The sequence below is a fragment of the Dermacentor andersoni genome, chromosome 3 (genome assembly GCF_023375885.2).
Source record: "Dermacentor andersoni chromosome 3, qqDerAnde1_hic_scaffold, whole genome shotgun sequence".
In the NCBI taxonomy this organism is placed as follows: Eukaryota; Metazoa; Arthropoda; class Arachnida; order Ixodida; family Ixodidae; genus Dermacentor; species Dermacentor andersoni.
Genome location: NC_092816.1, coordinates 184,665,816 through 184,690,205, shown reverse-complemented (window position 1 = coordinate 184,690,205; position 24,390 = coordinate 184,665,816). Strand labels below are relative to the sequence as shown.

Here is a 24,390-nt window from a genome sequence, read left to right as displayed (position 1 = left end):
GCAGCATGGCTTTAGACGTGGTCTTAGTGCTTTAACACAACTGACAGAATTTGTTCATGACATCAGCAGCTCTTGAGACATAGGTGAACAGATTGATGCTGTTCTTTAAGACCTTGCAAAGGCCTTCGACACTGTTTCACACCGTAAACTTATGCACAAGCAGTTCGCTATACTAAATAATGAATATTTGGTTGGGTAGATATCGTACTTTTTTCCCAGTGTTCGCAATATGTATGTTTCAACTGTACTAACTTACCCTTGATGCCTGTTTGATCAGGGGTTCCTTAAGGCTCAGCACTGGGTCCTCTTTTATTCCTGCTCTATATTATTTATCTCCCCTACACACCTTAGTTAAAATACGCGTTTTTGCAGATTATTGCGTTTTATATCATACAATTAAATCTCCTACTGATCATACCGTCCTGAACAATTATTTTGCTGACTTCTGTAACTGGTTCAAAACATGATAAATGAATGTCAACTTTTCAAAACTTTCCGAAACTCTCTCTATGTAATTTATACGACGCTCATCGCCTTCCTTCTTTGCCTATTCCTTTAACAATATTGCTTTAAATAGGGTCTTCGAATTCAAATATTTAGGTATCCTACTAACACATGATTTGTCATGGCCAAAACAGATTGATGTCACCTGTAACAAGGCCCTTAAAAGACTAGGTTACTTACATCGTACGCTACGTCTTGCTCCTCAAGAAAGTAAACTTCTTACATATAAAACCCTCATTCACCCCATCCTCGATTATGGCTGCGTTGTAGGGAACCCATAAATTGTGACGTCAAACAACTAGAATCAGTGAAAAAAAAAAGGCGGTGTGTTTATTTCTAGGAGGTATGACAAGGAATGGTCGCCGTCTAACTCTCTTCCCCTACTTAATCTGACTCCTCTTGCAAAGCGTAGCAAACTTGAATGCCTAGAATTCCTTCACACGTTAATCAATTTTCCTCGCCTCTCCTCTCTAGATAACGACTTGACTTTTTCCAAACCCTCATGTACAAGGAGTCACCATGCTCTAAATACCACAACCTTTTTTTCCCGCACTGATTCCTTTCAACACAGTTTTTTTTTTCATCAACAATTGAAATGTCGAATTCATTACCGGGCAACATTCATTCACTACCACTGAAACAATTCACGCAAGTTTGTTTATAAATGTTTTATTTTTGTTGTTCATCCCAATCTTGCAATAACGTCAATGAGGCTACAGTATGTATAGATAAATAAAAAATAAATGAATAAATAAATAAATAAATACATAAATAAGTGAATAAATAAATAAAATACTGCATTCGCCCTCGTCCCAGTCTCCTAATGTTTCTTTCAGTGACTGCTATTTAACTAAACCTAAACCACGCGCATCAACGACATTACATTGCTTCCGCATCAAAATGCGGTCATCGTAGCCGGGAATTTAACTTTCCTCCTCCCCCTCCCCAATTGTGCTCAGGAGCTGAGCGCGATAGCCACTTGGGAACTGCATCTCTCTTTTTTTTTACGTTGTTCATATCTAGTATGACAAAGCTTTACGCGAATTGCAAATAAATAACTCCTTTCTTTTAGTTTATTTACTTTATGTACCCGAATACGCAATCATTAGGTGTTCTTGAGCATGCACACTGACACGCGCACATAAATTGTCTTCTTCAGGAGAGCCTTTTTCACCAGTTAACCACATCAGACAGTTAACGCTCCGCGCAAGATGCGCCTGCATGTATCTCAAATATCGTAAATCTTGTCTACTACCCTATATAGGCAAGGTATTTTGTTTTTTTTCATAGACAGATTGTGTGCGCGACGCTAATAGTGGTGCATACTTTGAACACACGTGAAAACCACTAATTACGCTGCAATGAGCGATAAGTCATGTATAAATGGCCGTCGCACTTGAACCGCAGAACAGATTTCGATCACCGACGACTGCGGTCGGTGCTATCGCTGTGCTTTGCTTCTCACATATTTTACTGGGTGCAAGTTCGCCAAATCAATTCTTAGTTTCGTGACTCACACTTTTGCCACTACCTTTCCTTCATGAGAACGGGAAAATGGAGAATGTCGTCTTAATGCTGAAGCTGTTACAGGGACTCTCACCTGCAGCGAAATTGAAAGCCGAAAGTGGCGAGCAGTGGCGTGCTAGGTGTAAGATATCAATCAGAAAACTGCCGGAAACGCAATCGGTGTCGCAGTTCTGAGCTTTCCTTTGAAGCGTGAGCACCAGTGATTTTAAAATAACGCTTACCCTGCGTGCATTTCACTCACTAGATAACTTCTTTGCCACTGTATTTTTTATTTCGTGATTTTAGTCCATATTGTCTTTCTGACGTCACGTTGTGCTGGTTTTACGCTGGAAGTCAGCCGGGAGATTGTATGACCGCGGCGATGAAATCTGACAGAGTGGGCTAGCGACGCATCCAGGGAGGTCATATGGCTCCAGAGCGGCCGTATGAACAGAGATTTGATGGTCGACAATCACTAAGAACTGCCAGCAAACGGACCCCTAGGGAACTTAACAAACGGTGCGAAAACTCGCTCACACAACTTCGCTGCATGTCTCAAACGCTGAAGTTGGCACACGTCTTCGATGAACTTTTTTTAATCTGCTAATTTAGGCGTTCATCAAAAATTTGAAGGACGTTTAAGCTTCGCCTTTAATAGTGGAAGGCGATAGCATTCAAAGATCACTGACCGCTTCTCACGCTTGCCGCAACTGCAGCGTATGTAACCGTAATATTTACCAGGAAATGCTCACCTCGAACGCTATGCACGAAGGCGGGCTTTCTGGTCAAAACGCGGCATTTTGGAGGGGCAGCGATGCGGCGGAGGTGATCGCCATCTGGAAGTATTTCAAGGAAACGGGCGTGCTGCTCCGTGTACTCTGAGATATTTATGCACGGCGTGCGCAAATGCCAGACGCCGTCTACGGCCTGTGCACTGTAGACACGCTGGAAAACGGGCTTGTCCGAGTTTCCGCGTAACAGAATTCTGTTTTCTAGTCCTATGTTCAAATTACATACCGAGATCTATCATGTCTGTAGGTTGCGTGTAAGTGTGGTTTGCGATTTTTTCACGTATTTTAGCTTAAGAAATTCAATTATTTCGGTGAATTGCTTGCTTCACGTGAACTGCCTGGGTATTTGCGGTTCAGAAATATTCTAGCGCGACAGCTTTACGGAGCTCGTGTCGCAGAAAAGCCGGTGTCGTCGGTGTCGGCATCGGCGGCGTCGGTCGTGAGCGGGAAATCCCGGAAGGCAATCTATAAATAAAAACAACTTGCAAGATGGGCTGGGTGGGAATCGAACCAGGGTCTCCGGAGTGTGAAATGGAGACGCTACCACTCAGCCATGAGTTTGATGGTTCAAAGTGCGACAAAAGCGCCTCTAGTCAATGCGGTGTTGCCTTAGAAACGTGCCGTAGAAAGTTATACTGCGGTGTATATCGGTAATTATAAGCATGTAAATTACAGAAGTCGTAGTCAAACGCATAGCGAAGTACGTTTCCACTACATTTCTTCTGCGCTTGCCGCACACGCAGAGCCACCTTGCGGTAAACACAGAAGACCCCCTCCTCGCAATGTACGGCGCTGCCCCGGCAGTTAGTGCGCCATTCGCCCGCTTCTCGCCTTCGTCTCGTTTGAGCGCATTGGGGCTGTGCCGGGACCGGTGCGAGGCGCGTCGCGGCTCGCCTGTCCGTGCCGATCACGATGTTTGGCTCGCATAGATGGTTTCCCCCTCCGAGACACCGAGTTCCTTGGTTGGTTCCGCTTGCTCAGGCGCACGTTTCGTTGTCGCACCCAACGCTGCGTTGCTCGGTGCTCACCGCGTGATTGGTGGGTGCAAACTCCGATGCGCGGCACCTCGTAACTGATCGCTGCGCCGTAGCGCAATGTATTACACCCCTTGGCGGGTCAACGGGAATGCTGTCGCGTTCCACTCTTGAAGGTGCTGCTTAAGCGTGCCCCGATTTTTTTTTTTTTTTTTGCCGTTGCGACGTCGGACGCCGGATTTTCTCTGACACGGGCTCGTCAACGCTATCGCGTTATTACTCAGCCGTGCTGTTTCTTTAACATAACTACGCCAGAGCATAGTCCCACTAACTGTGTAAGTATACCGGAGTGGCGTACCTGTACCTCGTATATTGACACGTGTACTTATCTTTATCGGGCGACCACGTTTCGCAGCCTAACAAATGTTATCGCACTGCGCGGGACGCGCCTGCATGCATCCGAAGTTTCTGGAAAGTTATCGATGCTTCTATCCGGCTGTCTGTTGCTTAATCACGGGGAGACTTGGATTTGAGCAACAGACAGCCGGATAGAAGCATCGATAACTTTCCAGAAACTTCGGATACATGCAGGCGCGTCCCGCGCAGTGCGATAACGTGGTGGTGACGTGATGTCACCAACACGTGATAACGTTATGTCACGTGGTGGTGACGTTGAAGAACACAGTAGCAATACTGTGAAAGACAAAACTAACTTTTATTGGGCGAACCTGCGCCCACAAAAGCAGGTTACACTTACAGCACAACGATAGCGGCGAACACGGTCGGCGATCGTCGAAAATCTGATCAGTTGGTCAAGCGCGTCGGCTTTTATACAGCAGTCGTCGAATGTTCCAGACTAATCGTTGGGACCCGCGTGCCTTCCACAAAGTTCTACACCATTCGCGTCACGCGATGAAATCAGATAACACAAGGTTCGGCGACAAGAGACAGCCGGATAGAAGCATCGACAACTTTCCAGAAACTTCAGATACATGCAGGCTGGTCCCGCGCAGTGCGATAACATTTGTTAGGTGGCGAAACGTGTCGGCCGATAAAGATAAATAGAAGTGTCAATACCCCCCTCTTAAAAAGCATCGTCCCGATGCTACAAATATAAGAGAGCGAAACACAAAAGGACAAACAAAAGTAACAAAACCACGAAAAGAAACAAATTGCCAAGGTCAGTTACGCGAAGTCCCAAAGTTGATTAACGCTGGTAGTACAGCTTGAGTAGCACAACGTGGACTATTTCAGGTCGTGAGCGGCGCCGCTGTGATAGCGAAATGCCGTCTGGCACGGCCTCATAGTCCAGTGCGCCAATACGTCGGATGATCTTGTACGGTCCGAAATAGCTACGCAAAAGCTTCTCGCTCAGTCCCCGTCGCCGTCATCATCATCATCATCATCATCATCATCTTGGTTACGCCCACTGCAGGGCAAAGCCTCTCCCATACTTCTCCAACTACCCCGGTCATGTACTAATTGCGGCCATGTTGTCCCTGAAAACTTCTTAATGTCATCCGCCCACCTAACATTCTGCCGCCCCCTGCTACGCTTCCCTTCCCTTGGAATCCACTCCGTAACTCTTAATGACCATCGGTTATCTTCCCTTCTCATTACATGTCCTGCCCATGCCCATTTCTTTTTATTGATTTCAACTAAGATGTCATTAACGCGCGTCTATTCCCTCACCCAATCTGCTTTTATCTTATCCCTTAACGTTACAACTATCATTCTTCTTTCCATTGCTCATTGCGTCGTCCTCAATTTAAGTAGAACCCTTTTCGTAAGCCTCTAGGTTTCTGCCCCGTACGTGAGTACTGGTAAGACACAGCTGTTATACACTTTTCTCTTGAGGGATAATGGCAACCTGCTCTTCATGATCTGCGAATGCCCCGTCGGCGTACAGGGGTCCAAACCCAAACACGCTCACCGGGCTGGTACTCGACGAAGCGTCGTCGGAGGTTGTAGTGTCGGCTTTCGGTACGCTGCTGGTCCTTGATCCGTAGGCGGGCGAGTGGTCGGGCTTCTTCGGCGCGCTGGAGAAAGGTCGTGACGTCAAGGTTCTCTTCGTCGGTGACGTGCGGCAGCATGGCGTCGAGCGTCGTCGTCGGGTTCCTGCCGTAAACCAGCTTAAACGGCGTGATCTGTGTTGTTTCTTGCACCGCAGTGTTGTAAGCAAATGTTACGTACGGCAGGACCGCGTCCCACGTATTGTGCTCGACGTCGACGTACATTGCTAGCATGTCGGCGAGGGTCTTGTTCAGGCGCTCCGTGAGACCATTCGTCTGCGGGTGATAGGCAGTTGTCCACCTGTGGCTGGTATGGCCGTACTGCAGAATGGCTTGGGTGACCTCTGCTGTAAACGCTGTTCCTCTGTCGGTGATGAGGACTTCTGGGGCACCATGTCGCAACAGAGCGTTCGCGACAAAAAACTTCGCCACTTCGGCTGCGCTTCCTTTCGGTAGAGCTTTAGTTCCAGCGAAGCGGGTAAAATAGTCCGTCGCCACGATGATTCACTTATTTCCGGATGTTGACGCCGGAAACGGTCCCAACAAATCCATCGCGATCTGCTGAAATAGTCGGCAAGGAGGTTTGATTGGCTGTAGCAATCCTGCTGGCCTTGTCGATGGTGTCTTGCGTCGCTGACAGTCTCGGCATGTCTTGACGTAACGAGCGACGTCGGCGGTCAGATGCGGCCAGTAATACCTTTCCTGTATCCTCGCCAGCGTTCGGGAGAATCCGAGGTATTCCGAGGTATCCGAGGCGTACAGTATTCTGGACGCAGCGCTGACGGAACAACAAGAAGGTAGCTGGCGCGGACTGGTGAGAAGTTCTTCTTTACGAGCAGGTTGTTTTGTAATGTGAACGAAGACAATCCGCGCTTAAATGCCCTAGGTACTACGTCGGTGTTCCCTTCCAAATACTCGACGAGGCCTTTTAGCTCCGGGTCTGCTCGTTGCTGTTTAGTGAAGTCTTCTGCGCTTATTATTCCGAGGAAGGCGTCGTCATCCTCGTCGTCTTCCGGCGGAGGATCGATGGGGGCGCGTGATAGGGAGTCGGCGTCTGAGTGTTTTCGTCCGGACTTGTAGCTTACCGTGACGTCATATTCTTGCAGTCTGAGGCTCCACCTCGCCAGCCACCCTAAAGGGTCCTTTAAGTTAGCTAGCCAATACAACGCGTGATGGTCGCCGACGACTTTGAATGGCCTGCCATAGAGGTAAGGGCGGAATTTTGCTGTAGCCCAAATGATGGCCAGGCATTCCTTTTCAGTCGTAGAATAATTGCCTTCCGCTTTTGACAGCGACCGGCTGGCATAAGATATCACCCGTTCATGTCTGTCTTTCTTCTGGACTAGGACGGCACCGAGGCCTAGGCTTCTGGCGTCAGTGTAGATATCGGTATCGGCGTCTTCGTCGAAATGTGCAAGTACCGGCGGTGACTGCATGCGTCGTTTTAGTTCTTGAAAGACGTCGGCCTGCGGCATTTGCCATTTGAACTCGACATCAGATTTGGTTAGATGCGTTAGCGGCTCAGAGATGTGTGAAATGTCCCTGACAAAGCGCCTGTAGTAGGCACACATGCCAAGGAATCTACGCACTGCCTTCTTGTCGATGGGCTGCGAGAACTATGCGATGGCAGCGGTTTTCTGCGGGTCGGGGCGTACTCCGGATTTGCTGATGACGTGGCCTAGGGACAGAAGCTCGTCGTAAGCGAAGCGCAACTTTTCTGGCTTCAGAGTGAGCCCTGATGATTTGATGGCCTCTCGTACTGTTGCAAGCCGCCTAAGGTGATCGTCGAAATTTCCGGCGAAGGCGACGACGTCATGCAGGTATACGAGACAGGTCTGCCACTTCAATGCTGCTAAAACCGTGTCCATGACGCGCTGGAACGTTGCAGGCGCCGAGCACAGTCCCAATGGCATAACCTTCAACTCGTAGAGGCTGTCTGGAGTGATGAAGGCGGTCTTTTCGTGATCTCTTTCGTCGACTTCTATCTGCCAATAGCCAGACTTGAGGTCCATCGACGAGAAGTATTTAGCTTTGCAGAGCCGATCCAATGCGTCATCTATCCGCTGGAGGGGTATACGTCCTTCTTCGTGATCTTGTTCAGACGACGATAATCAACGCAGAAACGTAGGGTTCCGTCCTTTTTCTTCACCAGGGCAACAGGAGATGCCCACGAGCTTTTCGACGGCTGGATGATGTCGTCGTGGAGCATTTCGTCGACTTGTTGCCTAATAGCTTCACATTCTCGCGTCGAAACTCGGTAAGGGTTCTGGCGGAGTGGTTGAGCGCACTCTTCGGTTATAATGCGATGCTTTGCAACTGGTATTTGTCGAATCTTCGATGAAGTCGAAAAGCAGTCCTTGTATCGTCGGAGAAGACTTTTGAGCTTTTGCTGCTTGTTCATGGGGAGACATGGATTTACGTCGAAGTCTGGTTCGGGGACTATGGTCGGCGGGGTAGATGCGGCAGAATCCGAGAGGACAAAGGCATTGCTTGTTTCCACAATTTCCTCGATGTACGCGATTGTCGTGCCCTTGCTGATGTGCTTCAACTCTTGGCTGAAGTTGGTTAGCATCACTTCCGTTTTCCCTCCGTGGAGTCGAGCGATCCCTCTTGCGACGCAAATTTCACTGTCTAGCAGTACACTTTGGTCACCCTCGATGACGCCCTCTACGTCGGCAGGTGTTTTGGTGCCGTCGGAAAGGACAATGCTGGAGCGAGGCGGCATGCTGACTTGACTTTCGAGCACGCTTAAGGCATGGTGACCTCAAGAACTCTCCGGCGGTATCGCTTGATCTTCAGACAGGGTTATCGACTTCGACATCAGGTCGATGACTGCGCCGTGTTGGTTTAGGAAGTCCATGCCGAGAATGACGTTGCGTGAACATTGTTGGAGGATAACGAAGGTGGCAAGGTAAGTCCGGACATGAACGGTAATTCTTGCCGTGCAGATTCCAGTCGGCGTAATCAGGTGTCCTCCAGCGGTCCGAATTTGAGGGCCTTCCCATGCAGTCTTAACCTTCTTCAACTGGGCGGCGATGTGTCCACTCATGACAGAGTAATCGGCCCCTTTGTCGACTAAGGCGGTGACTGCGTGGCCGTCGAGAAGCACGTCGAGGTCGGTGGTTCTTTGTCTTGTGTTACAGTTAGGTCTTGGCGTCGGATCATGGCTGTGTCGCGTTGACCTGTGGCTGGTATGGGACGTCGTCAGGTCGTCTTTCGTCGTCGTATTCTTTGCTTTCACACTTCGTCGGGACGGTGGCGTGTCGTTATGCCGTCGAGATAGTTTCTTCCGCGTCTTCGCCGGCGGCAGAGGATCTTTCTCAGTTCGAAGAACAGCAACCGCACTTCCATCAGTTGCTGCTTTTAGTTTTCCAGATATGGGCTCGCTGACCGGCCCCGGGCTGGGCCACTGTATGGACGGCGCTGCGGCAGCAGGTAGCGGCCTGGTGACGGCGAACGGGACGGTCGTCGAGAGTTGCACTGAGTGGCGGCTAGGTAATCGGCGATGTCACGTGGGCGCTCCCCAACCTGTAGACGCGGCGCGTTAACGGCGAAGCCTCTCAGTCCCAAGTCGGGGTATTGGCATCGGCAGTACACTTGGCCGGCTTCTCCGCAGTGATAGCATAGCGGGCGGTGGTCGGAGACTCGCCAAATGTCCCTCTTCCTCGCGTAGGTGCGCTGGGCGACCGGTGGGCGTGCTAGTGGCGGCAGCGGCGGGCGACGGAATTGCGGCGTAACAGGGCACTGGCGCGGTCGCGGAGGGGGGCCTAGACGCCGTGCGACGGCGGCGTAGGTCATCGCTTCTGGCTGGGGCTGCGGTAATTGAGGTTGCACCTCAGGAACCCGAAGCGATCGCTGAACCTCACCTTTCACGATGTCGGCGGTCGAGGCCACTTGAGGCTGCGACGAAGGCAGGTCCTTGCGCAGTTCTTCGCGCACAATGGCCCTGATGGTCTCTTGAAGGTCGTTCGAACCCAGTCCTTGGATGGCGTACTGCGGCGTGAGCCCGTGGCGGTTATATTGCCGGGTGCGCATCTCCAGGGTTTTCTCGATCGTCGATGCCTCTGCAGAAAATTCAGCCACAGTCTTTGGTGGGTTACGAATAAGCCCGGCGAAGAGTTCTTGCTTGACGCCCCGCATTAGGAAGCGGACTTCTTTCTCTTCCGACATTTCCGGGTCGGTGTGTCGGAAATGACGGGCCATCTCCTCCGTGAATATCGCTATCGTCTCACTTGGCAGCTGCCCTCCGGTTTCTAGTAGAGCTTGGGCTCGCTCTTTTCGCACCACGCTTGTAAATGTTTGCAAGACGCCGCTTCGGAACAGGTCCCACGTCGTTAAGGTGGCTTCTCGATTCTCGGACCACGTACTGGCAGCGTCTTCCAATGCGAAGAAGACATGTCGCAGTTTGTCGTCGCTGTTCCCGCGGTTAAATGCAGTGACCCTCTCATACGTCTCGAGCACGGTTTCCGGGCCCTCGAATGTTGAACCGCGAAACGTCGGAGGTTCCCTGGGCTGCTGCAGCACGATGGAGCATGCTGGGGCTGCCATTGGGGTTGCCTTGGCCACAATCTTTTTGGTCTTCTCAGGTAGAAGTCCGTGCTCCGGGGGCAGCTGTTGAAGACGGCGGCTAGCTCGATGCTCCGGGACTACGTTGGTGTTCTCTTTGCGGTCCGGGCTTCGATCACGGCTTGTCGGGGGCGTCCGGAACATGAACGAAAAACACCTACACCAAATGTCACGTGGTGGTGACGTTGAAGAACACAGTAGCAATACTGTGAAAGACAAAACTAACTTTTATTGGGCGAACCTGTGCCCACAAAAACAGGCTACATTTACAGCACAACGATAGTGGCGAACACGGTCGGCGATCGTCAAAATCTCATCAGCGGGTCAAGCGCATCGGCTTTTATACAGCAGTCGTCGAATGTTTCAGACTAATCGTTGGGACCCGCGTGCCTTCCACAAAGTTCTACACCATTCGCGTCACGCGATGGAATCAGATAACACAAGGTTCGGTGACAACAGACAGTCGGATAGAAGCATCGATAACTTTGCAGAAACTTCGGATACGTGCAGGCGCGTCCCGCGCAGTGCGATAACATTTGTTATGCGGCGAAACGTGGTCGCCCGATAAAGATAAGTACACGTGTCAATATCTTAATACCCGCAAGAGCTCGCGTACGTTCGAACGCCTGGAGTTTTCAGTTAGATACCTCGAAAGTGGGTGAAGCCCACCACATAATGCTCTCAAGAAATGCGTGACCAATGGCGGGATGAGAAAGCACTCCTTCAGCACAAACGCTCAACGCTCAAGCCACTAGGAAAAGATCGCACGAATGCCTGTCTCGTGTCATAGTCGCTCTTTGAAATGTATGGTGTGTGCGTCACGTGTTTCTTTCTCGCAGTTTTGCGTCGTGACAGCTAATGCGTTGAGGCGAAATATTAGACAGCACTTCCCCTGCACCAGGTCACATATTTTTTAGGCAGACGGATCACATGAAAACCGCGTGAGCATTCTTGAAAGGTGACATGACATTCCAACATACATTTGTCGCGTCTAGAGCTTAATCATCTATACTTCTATGAGCAGCTGATAGTATGCTGTGGATTGGTTGAGAAATGTAGTTTCCTGTTTGCTTCATTCACCCTTAATGCGAATAAGATGACATTACTTGGTCATTTTCACTTTCGCCGGTATACGAAAAAATATAGTATTGTTTGAAACCGTCTTTAAGCAAGCGAATTACAACGTCTCATCAATGCAAGAATGCAATTCTTGCAACAATTCGTGATACGCTCGGCTTTTGGCAATGTTTTCCTCATGCCTGCTTTAAATTTCCGCCTTTTTCTGAAAGTCTAATGGCACTCAATTGCGGAAAAACTTAACTCGGTCAGTATACAATTGGACTGCATGTCATATGCAAATACGATGTCAAAAAGAAAGACGGTTTACTTCTTTTATGTTGGGATTTATGCATTCCTATAACTTTCGTGAAACGATATGTTTTTTGCACATCATCTGTGTCGTCTGCCCCATGTTTCGCGCCTATTGAGTGTCGCGTAGCGATGCAGCGTTCGGCTGTATTTTGCAGGCAGCTAGCTTACTACATCGAATTGGCATGGGAACCACCCGGTAGAGATAGTTTTTCTCCGCCAAGTCTTTTGCTTTTTGAACTTCTCTTTTCTATTCGGGGAGTTTCGTGTTCTTTTCCATCAGTGTTTTCGTGTGGTGAAGCCTACCGGATGCAGGCTTGATTGACCTCCCTGTCTTTCCTTCTTGTACTTCTCTCTCTATATTGCTTGTGCTCAAGGGGAGGGCGGGGGGGGGGGGGGGTGTTATTGACTGAAATGTTTACTGAAGTGAAAATCAACTGTGCGACAGAGAAAAGAACTGTTAGAAATGCTCGGTACTTGTGTTCTTACATCAAAAGAGCAAAACTTGTGCAACGACTAGAACAGATGGCATACTAAAACACAGAGAATCAACATTTGATGTCATTCAATTGGATTTCGCTGAGCTGCAAAAGCATACGAAACGCATGAAGAAAAGCCAATAAATTAAAAAAGATACACTGATAGGCCAGTTACTAGAGGGTCATGCACACTGTAGCGCGAAAGGCACATGTGCAGTGACGAAAAAGAGGGCGCAGTGTCCCCGTGTCTTTTCTGTCGCCCTGTCTGCACTAGATTGTACGCAAGAATTCATTTTAGATGAGTGCGAATTATTGCAAATTATGGTTGTACCAAATCCAGACGTACAGCCCGCCAAGAGCACGATTTTTGTACTTACACGCAAGATATTGCAGGGTTTCAAAGTGCTCGCTAGCTAACTTATTATAGCATTTCCCTGACACGAAATAGAGAACTTGTCATGAAAAGCAACATTCCATGAATTTAATTCACGTCAGGAAGGTAACAAGATTGTCGATGCTGTAGAAACAAACGAGACTGTATAAAGCCAAGTGAACTCCGCGGGAAGTATTAAGATACATTTTAATATTACGTACAACAGTATCTTACCAAGGTGGGACACATGTTTCAGTTTCAGATTCAGTTTATTGTTCATTCAAGATACATAGTTGGTTGTTAGTAGTATACAGGCCTCTGTTAACTATAAGTTTGGCACCAAATGATTAATTGATACAGTAGTGTTATCTCACACTCGTGAAACAGGTGCTAACACAATGTAGTATGCGGAGGTCTGCAGGGCCATTCAGCAAATAGGCGGAACATACAGCCAAAATGAACTAACAATCGGGCACCAAAGCAGACTTGTTTAAATACCAACCCAGGATGAAAACAAAAGCGAGGTGACAAGAACGTACCTAGGCTGCAGTAAAAGGAGCCGAAAAAAATAAATATCACGTGGACTCCTTTTCGTTATGCGTATTATTGATTCTATGCGATTCGGCATTAGATGTTTCACACATAAATTCCCACTTTAGAAAAATAAAGCAGTTTTGCCATTAAGACGAAGCAATGACTGCAATAGCAACATTTTAGAATACTACACTAGATGTGGGCTCGTAGCTGTAGCAGCAGTATGAACTACAGTACACGTAAATTGACCAAGCAAACACGTGTGGTGTCGCATGTGTAGACACATGGGGCCCTATAACTTGAAACTATTCCAATATATTTTTATTCTAATCTCCACGACATCACCAGTGCATATTTGAACGCCAGAAGGATATACCCACCGCTGAGTCCCAAATTGAACAGGAGGCAGGCCGTCGCCTGGCGACAACTACAGACAAACACGTTCCCTAATCTATTCCGTCTCAAACGTATCTTCCCAGATAAGCATCAGGACGACACGTGCAAATTGTGCCAGGAAGGACCAGCAACACTCAAACAAATGCTGTGGGAGTGCAATGTAGTTATAGAAGGGATGGCAGTTACTCCGGAGACCCTGTCGTCGAGGTGGGCCGCCGCTCTGCGCAGCTCAGACCTCGGAATTCAGATGTGGGCAGTCCAGCAAGCCCGTGAAGCGGCGTTGAGGCAGGGCCTTGACGTTCCTCCGTGGGAGACCTGAGCGCGGGTCGCGTTAAACCTTGCCGGACATACAAGAAAGTTGTATCCATCCATCCATCCATCCATCTCCACATGTTAAATTCGCGTAACCGCCGACGTAAGCATCGGGCGGTCACCCGCAGGGTTGTCTAAACAGACCAATCCAACAGTCTCCTCGTTCATAGGAGGTCATTTTTGTTTGCTTGAAAAACGAATAACATTGGCTACACTAATTGGCTTATCTATTGGCTACACTAATTGGCTTATCTAATTGGCTCAGGAGAGGCGAGGAGCGCGCTCAAGGGGGGAGGGATTCGGTGGGGCCAAGCCACTGCACTGAAAATCGATATCGGGATGAAGAGGGCGGTGCCGGCGGCTGCGATTGGTCCGGTTTCCCTTACTTAGCTTGCGGTGGCTCGTCGACAATCGTGGTGGCATGCAACGGAAGCTTCACAATGACGCTAAAACAGATCCTCAGCAAAAAAGTGTTGGCCGAACGAGGTCGTAGACGTGCCGAAAGTGCTCGGAAACGCTACATGGCACGCAAAAGTATTATTACATGCAAATAAACCCATGCTCTCCGGCAGATGCGAGTAGCCAGTGCCTAAGCGATCGGTGGCAGCCACCTTTTATTCCTTTCGGAGCGGTGCAGCCTGCGGCTATTAAGAAGAAAATTCAGTTTTGTTGGGCATATTAGTGCATCTTTAGCGCGTACACGTCACTTTGACGCGGTGAGTATTTGCGGTTTTGTGACGTCATGTGACAGGCAGGTGAAGTGGCTGCAGCCCGAAAACGCTGGACTAGTAGCCGAGGGTTAATGGCGAAAAGTCGTCGAATCAGAAATAGCAATTTTCCTTTTGTGCGGTCAAATCAGGCGTAATCACTGTGTACACGTCATATCAGATGGGGAGTTACCGCGGTTTTCGTGACCCCATGGACACAGAAGCACCCATGGACACAGAAAAAATTCTGTGACCATGAGCAGCATCAGTCAGAAATACCAAGTCTGGTCGGCGTTCTCGCCTTGTGTTGACCTCGCCTTCGCGTACTGCGGCATGCTGGTGGTGGGCATGATTTGTGCGTCCGGTTCGCGTTTCTGAACTGCGGGGTTTTATCGGCGTTGTCGCTTAGCTTCGGACTCCTGTTCCCGCAGCGTCCCATTCTTTCTGCATCTGAACTAATGGAGTGGCCTTTGCGCGTATGCGGGTCCACCTTGTTTCGTTGCAATTAGCGCTTCGCTGGAGCTTCTCGGCTGGCGTTAAGCCAACAAGCAGGGGCATGTTTGCGCGATGTAAAGGACGCGGTGCTTGGCTCAGAAACCACGCACTGACCGTTACTATTCCAGTCACCACACTTTGGCTACTACGTGTGGGAAAACGATGGCACATGCCGACAGACTCTGCATCATAGAGTTTTACTACAACTGCTAGAGAGACTCTGGTGCTGCAATCTTTCAGCCACTGTGGGAATGATGAACACCTCATTGATTTGTCTTATATTCCTGCTTGCGAATTCAAACGTTTTTATTGGTTTGTTTATTGCGCTTTATCTGCCTTCATTGTCCTTGACTTCAGAGCAGTCAAAGCTTTTCTAAGTGCAGAAGACTGCGAACACGCACAATCGCTAATAATTCGAATAGTTACGCTTGTCACGGTGGCCAAATCAAAGCGCACCAAGAATCTTAACACGATGGCTAGCCCCCGAAAAATTCATAAGGCCGTTTTATGGCCACTTGACGCTTTCGTGCGAGGCGTAATGGTTTCAATATCGGGCTTCTGTGCTAAGGGTTCTCCTAGGATTTTAATCATGTTTATTTATATATTTATTACGTGATACTTTGTTCAAAATTACGACTTTACAAGACCATTTGATCCAGAAGGACGAAGTTTAAGAAAATACGTGTACTACCCATCACTGCCATGATGGCGGAAGCACTCCGCTGGCAGATCCCGTAGATAATAGCATCCATAGGGTTTTATACTGGTAACAGAGGGTACTGTGGCGCTACTGTGCACGGGAGCTGCCAGCAGGGCAGGTCAACCGGCATGGTAATGATGTGTAGAACATCGATTTTTGTAAACTTCATTATTCTCGCTTTAAATGGCTTCGTTGCTTTCCTAAATAATTTTTTTTCAAAGGAAGCACTGGGTTATAATTAATTAAACAAACAATAATAAAATGGTCTGATAAAAGATTCGCTGGAACAGAGCAGGTCTAGCACACAAAGCCAATATTAATATCGTTACGCAATGGACTCATGGGCAAGTGCAATCACTGTAATTAGAAGTGATTAGGCGTGCTTGCAGATTCCTATTGGCTTTTGCATTAAGGAAAGCATAAATTCCATTGAAATTTATTCGATTTTAAACTCACGTAAAGCGTAATAAAGGAAGTCACAAGAACGTTTCAATCCCCAAGCATGAACATCAGAGAAAACGATGTATTACCCATCATTCCCATGGTAGCTTTATGATCGCAGCACCAAACTTCCCTCTAGTAATAATTGTAAGAAGCTCTATGGTATGCATAGCTGTGTTGCAGATGTTGCAGTGGTCCAGGGAAGCAAGGCGGCGGGATGGCACCCCGAAGATGGTCACCGAAGAAACAGCGGCCGACAAGGACAGCTGCGCAAACAGAGGATTCAGGCTTCAGATGTGGGTCATGCAATGCCGCTGCTGCCAGTGAAGAGCAGGCGTCGACGTCGGCTTGTTTATAGGGTGCGCGGCGATAGCAGCGATCTCCAGTGGGGATTTTGCCGATGCCAGCAGCAGACCACGAAGTGGCTACGCAGTCGCAGATTTACCCAGTGTGGATGATTCAGTGCCATCCAGGGAAGCAAGGCGGTGGGATGGCACCACGAAGATGGTCCCCGAAGAAACAGTGGCCGACAAGGACAGCTGCGCCAACAGAGGATTCAGGCTTCAGATGTGGGTCAAGCAATGCCGCTTGAAGTTGCTTGAAGTTCTTGAAGATGCTTTATTCCATTTACTGAAGCATGCGTCCGTGGCCTAATGGTTAGAGGGTCATGCTGTTGTATTAGAGTCCTTCTGTTCGAATCGTGCCGCCGGAAACTTTCATTTATGTTGATTTAATAAACACAAAGCCTTACCTTATCTACTTACCACCATTTTTTCGTATCGGGTATTTTGAAACCTCTCTCGTGGGCATATCTCATGGGTAGTGCTGCCTAAAATGTGCCGCACCAATAACATTACATCACATTCAAATTCGAGCTTTGATATTGTTTCGCCCTTTTAACATTTATTAGTGTGAAAAAAATTAAGATAAAAGGCAGGCGTTGTCAGAGTTATCTTTTATGAGATTTCTTTGTGGGCTGCACTCTCAATATTCCGAGGATTAATTTTGTCAACAATGTAAGCCCTGGTATTAGCTACATTCGTTATAGAATAGTGTGGCAATGTAACCTGCTATTGCAGCATGTCATATAGCATGGCATGCATATAGCATTCGCCTATTTAAATATATGCGGAGCCTCATAGCCCCGCCGACGGCGAAAGTTCGCTTGGAGTGTCCACATATTTGCTTTCGCAATAATAGTTCGTAAAATATTGAAATTTTATACGCAGCTAGACACTTCATGCAGGACATAATAAAAAATATATGTGCTTGGAAAAAAGACATTTTAGATATGTTCAGGCATTAGTAAAACACACACAGAGAGAGAGAAAGACAGAGATAGAGAAATAAAGAAAAGGCAGGGAGGCTGACCAGACGCAAGTCCGGTTTGCTGCCTTCCACTGGCGGAAGGGGGTGTAAGTAAGAAAAGAGAGAAATAAGAGAGAGAGAGAGAGAGCACAGTTTCGCGCGATTCTGAAGGTTTGCAGTGACGGTCGCCGAGACCGGTAGACTTGAGTTACTGCTATAACGCTTTCGTAGCTTTCTGTGTCATCCATGCGTACAGGAATGGCCCAAGGATCTTCATTTCCGAAAATTGTGTAGAGTCCACCCGTTCAATGCTGTCCGAAGAGCATCATGCTCGACGTCGTACTGGGGACAGAGACGTTAGATGTGTTCAGTCGTTTTTGTAGTTCCACAAGAGCCGAACACGGGCGTATCCCACATTTCAATGCGGAACGAGTAGGTGTTTGTAAGTGCGACCCCGAGCCAGAGTCGGCACGATACTGTCACCTCAGACAGGAAACAGTTGATCTCACTTGTAGCTTTAGGAATGGATCAAGTCTATGAAGATGACACTTGAGGAGGTTGGGAGAAGACCAATATTTATGTGTCGTATCTGTAGCCACGAAATTAAGTTTGCAGTCCCGGTTACAGATAAGGGCATCGGAACTGGTCAGCATTCTACATGGGAGAACAGGGCGGTTTCGTCGGCGAGGTCATTGCCAGCAATGTTGGTATGTCCAGGTAGCCACTGCAATATAATTTCTTGCCCTTTAACGAAAGCTTGGTGGTGGTCCTCTCTTCTGTCATATGCCAGCTGCTCATGAGTCCTATCATGCAGGAAAAGATGTAGACTCTGAAGTGGTCTCTTAGAGTCGCGAAACATGATTCATTTCAGAGGTGCCTCTTCCAGGAGATATTTGCAGCAGAAGTCACGGCCGCGAGCTGCGCTGCCGTTCATGTTATGTGTCACAGTTCGAAGTTGATTGTAGCTTTCCTAGCCGGAATGACAACGGCACCTAAACAGCTGTTATACGATACCCAACCATCGGTGTAGATGTGTATTCGGTTCCCGTATGTCTTATTCAATAACGGCAGCCTCATCTGTTTCAGTGCTATTTTTAGTGATTGGCGTTATTTACACCCCAAATACTTAGGTGCACCTGAGGCTGTTGGAAACGCCACAATGGAAATGAATGCCTTGCTACTGGTGTGTATCCTGATGAAAGGCAATTAGGATTGGTGATAACTTCAGAAAACGTGGAACGAGGTCTTTGCGAGGGCAAGAACGCCATGTCGTGATCACACGGCGTTCCTGCCCTCGCTGAAACAGCGACATATATTTAGATGGAATAAACTTTGGCGAGCATGATTGTTGCAGGTGTTGACACGCAGTGAGCAAATCCGAAGCGCGTGTGCAATGCTAGGCCCCGGCAGCTCTCCAATGAGCGAACGCTTTACTTGCACGTATTGGACAACAATGGAAGGCTGTAGCGTAGAAATCCCAAAAATATATCTCTGTAGAAATGAAGCATGGAGCGTGCAGACGCGCCCCCTGTTTTCCGGTATATGAATGTCAGTCAGGCAAGTACCCAAGGGGGGGCGGGGGGGACCCCCCAAAGTTAAGTGGCATAACCCCTCCCCCCCCCTGCCTTTCCACGCCACCACTCCTCGCAAACACTCCTAAGGCGCCGCCAAATCAATCTTGAGACTTGACGACTATTCGGCGGTCACCATTTTACTGCCTTTTTCATTCCTTTTGGACGGCGGCAGTTATCGGCATCTCCTGGGGTCTGAGGGCCAGTTTTCTCATCGATTCGGCACCCACGCGATTACCTCGAGATACGTTCAATTGTCACCATCTATTGCAACGGTCACGCGCATCGCTGTTTGCTTCCTTAATTCAACCTTCGTTGTTCAAACTGATCCAGGGACCAGAAAGAGGATTCAATTTGTAGTGATCTGGCCTGTATGCCCGTGGAATGAGTTGCGGCGGGAGAAAACGCCGCTTGCGTTTAACTTTTTATTTTGCTTCATTATATCCTCGGGGTACGGCTCGCCGTGAAGCTGGTAGATCCTCGGAACCATATACCCGTGATATCAGCTAGATAAGGTGGCAAATAAAATGTGAAGCAGCGTCAATCATCAAACCCTGCAATAACCGTTCAACCCATAAACAATATGAATGTCACTGATTAACTCGTCTGGCTTTTCCCTATTTGTACAGTACTTTTCGTGCAAACAAAAGTCGCAAGGAGTTGAGAAATTACGCGATTTACTAAGGGAGAATGCCGACGCAAGAGCCGCACAGGAAGCAAAAGCGAGAATTAACAAATTTAGCCACTGTTTGCGAGAATATTTAAGGATCAAAATTTTTTTTTTTCATTTAAAAAGGAAGCAGAGAAAATGCCGCCGTAAGGGGAGAATTATTGTGTTTTGAATAACGCTTCTACAGTTATCAGTCGAGCCGCCTGACGTAGCCACTCCTCTTCTGCGCTTATGTGGGTGTTTTATGTGGGCGCAGTGCGTCTACAACCGCAACGTCCTGCACTCTACGCTATTGTACGGGACTGGTCGCCACGCATCGTTACCTAACTTCCCAAACAACAATACTTTTGGCTCTTAACTTGATAAAGCAGTAAACGAGCCATCCAAATAACTGTGATTGTTTCGTAAATATATATTTCTCTAAAATTCTTCCAGAGCCAATTCAGAAAACGTTACTACAATTCTTCATGGTACGCTTCCGCTTGCTTACTTGTTTTTGACAGTCCCCTTCATGCACTTCCTTCCTGCGCGAGTCCATTTGATGTGGTTCTTATTGGCCATGCAAAGGAGAGGTGTATCTCACGGGCGTACCTGTTAAGATAGATTTTATTTCATTTGTCTTTTGTCGGTTTACGCGTCTTTGTGGAGGACGGTGGGCATTCTAATAAAGGTACCCCCCTCTTTTGCATAGAAAAGTGACCTTGGGTTGCCCTCCCCCCCTCCCTGAAAAAAATCCTGGATACGTGCCTCAGCTCAGTACATGGACAATCGACAATAGCTTTTTGTCCAGGTACGATCAATGAGGGCTCCAGGACAGATTTATGTCCATTATTACACCCCTTAATCGACGGGTCTTTCCATAGGTGATGGTGTCTTCATTCACAAAGACTGGGTAAGGCGTCACAAGTTTGCATGTGAATGTGATCAATGCATATTTCCCGGTCGATACAGCCAAGCCTAGGGCGTGAAGCTATACTGATGTCAAGGTGGCTGCCCGCTGTAGTTGCGCGCGCACCTGAAGTCGAGTCACCGCAGAATACCACAGCAAATGTCATCTACGCATATTGAGAGGTAGACTGTTTTAGGTAAAACTTAGCTAGTCCAGTCAGTGTCACATTGAGCAAAGTGGGACTCCATACTCCTTCCTGAGGCACGCCGCACTACATTTAGCGTTCAGCTGTGAGGTCATCGTCTGTTTGTACAAAAACGAACGCCGAGTTATTTTGTCGGATAACAAACGAATCACGCAGCCGCCGATTCCAATAGTCTCCAGGAAGTTGACGGTGACGTCATGTGCAACGTCCTCATAAGCGCCTTTCAGGTGAAGAAAGAGGGCACTCGATATGTAGTTGCGGCTTTTCTCCTGTTGCACAAACATTGTAAAATCAATGAAGCTATTAATTGAGGAACAGCCCCGACAAAACCCAGCCATGGAAGCAGGATAGATATTGTAACACTCGAGATGTCATTCTAGACATGCAAGGACCATTCTTTCCATCACCTTTCCGATGAAGCTAGCCAGAGCGATAGGCCTACGTGCCGGCGATTCCAACGGAGATTATTGCGGCTTTACCAATGGCGCCAACCCCCTGAAGTAGGATCCGGCAGGTATATAGGACCCCACAGGTACGTTGTGCTACCATCTCTCATGATGCACAAGGAATAATCACAGGAGAGCGGCACAACTTTCCTCCCTCAGTAGTTTATCTTGGTGCTTGCCCAAATAAAGTCGCGCGCATTGAAGTCTCCAAAAGACTCAGTGGCTATAAGTTTTCTTTATTATGCATTTCAGTCTTTCACAGTTAAACTGCCCTGTTGGGGAGATATAGCAACCAGTAAGAGTGAAAGATACTTTGTGCTTTCTCACGCGGAGGCATACGTATTGATTGTAGTCGCGTGTCAGAACAGTATGTGGAACATACGTCAAGTCCGTGCGGATGTAAACTAGAATGTTTCTCCGTTTCTGACATGTGAAAGAAGTAAACACTTCGTTAACATTTGATCTCTAAGGAGTCGCTATGTTCGGTTCGCAAATAACAAGCGTCGGAAACCGATTCAAGATAAATTGGCGCAAATCAGAGATGGGGGATTTCAAGCCTCTGGCATTATCTTTAACAATCGTCGCACTTCATACTCCAGTGTGAAAAGAAAGTCTTAGGTGAGTAATGGTACTTATATGAGACTTGCAACTACTGGATTCAGTGCATCCAGCATTTGGAATGCGCCTTGAGCTGGTCGGTGTCTGCAGCTTTCTCACTAGCATTTGAATGGTATTTCATAAGTGATCGCACCATCACCACCACTTCCCGATCCACTTCAGTCAATTCACCGGCAGGAGATTCCCGGAGTGGTCCAACATTGGCGTGCAGCAATTGCACTGGTGGTTGATGTTCTGGCAACACAGGTCAGGTTTCGGTGCCCGTATATTTCCCGGCTACCTTTTCCTTTGTAGACCTTTCCGATGTTCATGTCCTGGGCGGCATTGGAGGAAGTGACATTGGACGTGGCATACGCGGCACCGACGCAGACGCTTTCCTTGATGTGCGCCGACGATGGGAGCACTGCTTCCTGAATTTATCAGCGCCTTCTCGAGTAAATGAATCATCACTTTCCCGTCTTTTAAGAAGGCCATTTGCTTCTTAATCCTTGGGTGGTCTTTCAATGATGGCTCATGAAAGCCGTGGCAGTTTTGACATTTCATGAAAGTGGCGGCACATTTATCCGCGGCGTGTGGCTCAGCGCAGCGAGGGTGCACTCGTTCGTTGTAACAGATGCTGCTCACGTGTCCTAGTTTCATGCAGTTGCGGCACAGCAGAGGTTTCGCAATGGAAGGCCGGACAGAATGACGAAAGCGACTTCCTTTTACGTGAAACGGGAGACAGTCGCCCTTGAACGCAATATTCACGCAACGCGAGTTGTCGAAGCGGTGCACATCAACAATAATGTCACGAACTTGCTGCTTTAACCAGAATCGGCAAGTAGTTCCTTAGTATGGCCAACTCTACGCCGTATATTACACCGGTGATGACATCAAAGCTCAGGGGGATGCGTGAGACCATCTGCAAAACATCAAGACCTGTTACTTCGCGCAGAACTCTAAGAGCACCCACATGCTGCCCATGAACGGCCATTACAATTTTGAGGGTGTTCACTTTAATGACCCTGATTTCGTTTGTCACCACGGTCTCGAGCTGAATCGAGGCAGATTGCCTGTTAAGCCGCTCCATGCTACCGCTGGGTATCACAAGCACAAACAGGATGGTGTTTGCATCGGGACTCCCAGAGGGCCCAACATGTCGTGTACTGGAGAACGAAGAGGTCCTCGTGTCCCTCCTCTTCGCCTTGCGTCTCCACACAAGTTGGAAGTCATTGTCTTCGGGAGTGTACTCGCTGCTAAACGAGTAGACGTGAGTGCCTTCACTGTGGCGGTCAGTCTACAGCCCGATCCGTTTCCTGAAAGCGGTCGCCGCTGACCTCGCCGTTCTCAAAAGACAACACTACTGCAAGAAGCACTTCGTCATTTTCCCTCCAATAAAACCCTGAGGTGGTCCAAGAAAACATGAGACCTGGATACTACGTTTCTTCTCAAGGTAATATAAAAGCCATTGTGAAACACATAGGTTCAACCTCCTTGTTTCCAACTGAATTCTTGGTACATGCTTAGTAAATGCGTGGACAAACGCATGTTCGATTGATAAATGGACATTTACCCGTTGCGGCGGCTTAGCGGCTATCATACGGCGCTACTAAGCAGGAGCTCACAAGATCAAATTCCGACCGCGGCGGCCGCATTTCGATGGAGGTGAAATGCAAAATCGCCCTGTTCCCGTGCATTTGGAGCACATTAAAGATCACCTGGTGGTCAATATTATTTCGAAGTCCCCCACTACGGCATGCGTAGTAGTGAAATCGCGGTTCTGGCATTTTACCCGCCTAAATAAAAGAAGGTATATTTGTAATCATACCTGAATTTCGTATTAAAATCAAATAAAAAAATTGTGCAACGCATGCTTTAGGGTTATTCTAACGAAATTATTTTTGTAGTTTAATAACAAGCTCAATTTTGATTTGTGATATAAGATCTTATTCGCATATGAAAACTGTATTTTTGTGCGTTTCTTTAAAACTCTTGAGGCATGCCTTTTTAAATATACGAACGTTTAACGCTAGAACGTTATCGCGTGAGGAGAGTCTAGCAGTGCTATTGGAGGGATTAGAGGGCAGTAAATGGGATATAATAGGGCTTAGTGAAGTTAGGAGGCCAAAAGAAGCATTTACAGGGCTAAAAAGCGGGCACGTCATGTGCTACCGGGGCTTAAAGGAGAGACGAGAACTAGGAGTCGGATTCCTGATTAATAAGAACATAGGTGGCAACATACAGGAATTCTATAGCATTAACGAGAGGGTGGCAGGTCTTGTTGTGAAAATTAATAAGAGGTACAAAATGAAGGTTGTACAGGTCTACGCCCCTACATCCAGTCATGATGACCAGGAAGTCGAAAGCTTTTATGAAGACGTGGAATCGGCAATGGGTAAAGTCAAAACAAAATACAGTATACTGATGGGCGACTTCAATGCCAAGGTAGGCAAGAAGCAGGTTGGAGACAAGGCAGTGGGGGAATATGGCATAGGCACTAGGAATAGCAGGGGAGAGTTATTAGTAGAGTTTGTGGAACAGAATAA

The 24,390-nt window shown here is 47.9% G+C and overlaps 1 protein-coding gene across 1 annotated transcript in view; it reads left to right on the top strand.

Moving 5' to 3' along the window:
- LOC126524697 (uncharacterized) overlaps nt 1–16,485 on the top strand; it is a 96,954-nt gene extending 80,469 nt beyond the window's left edge. Inside the window, exon 4 of the mRNA XM_072286967.1 lies at nt 16,331–16,485. Within this exon, the coding sequence (XP_072143068.1) occupies nt 16,331–16,485 (155 nt within the window). The remainder of the gene's footprint in view (nt 1–16,330) is intronic.
- The last annotated feature ends 7,905 nt before the right edge of the window (nt 16,486–24,390 follow it).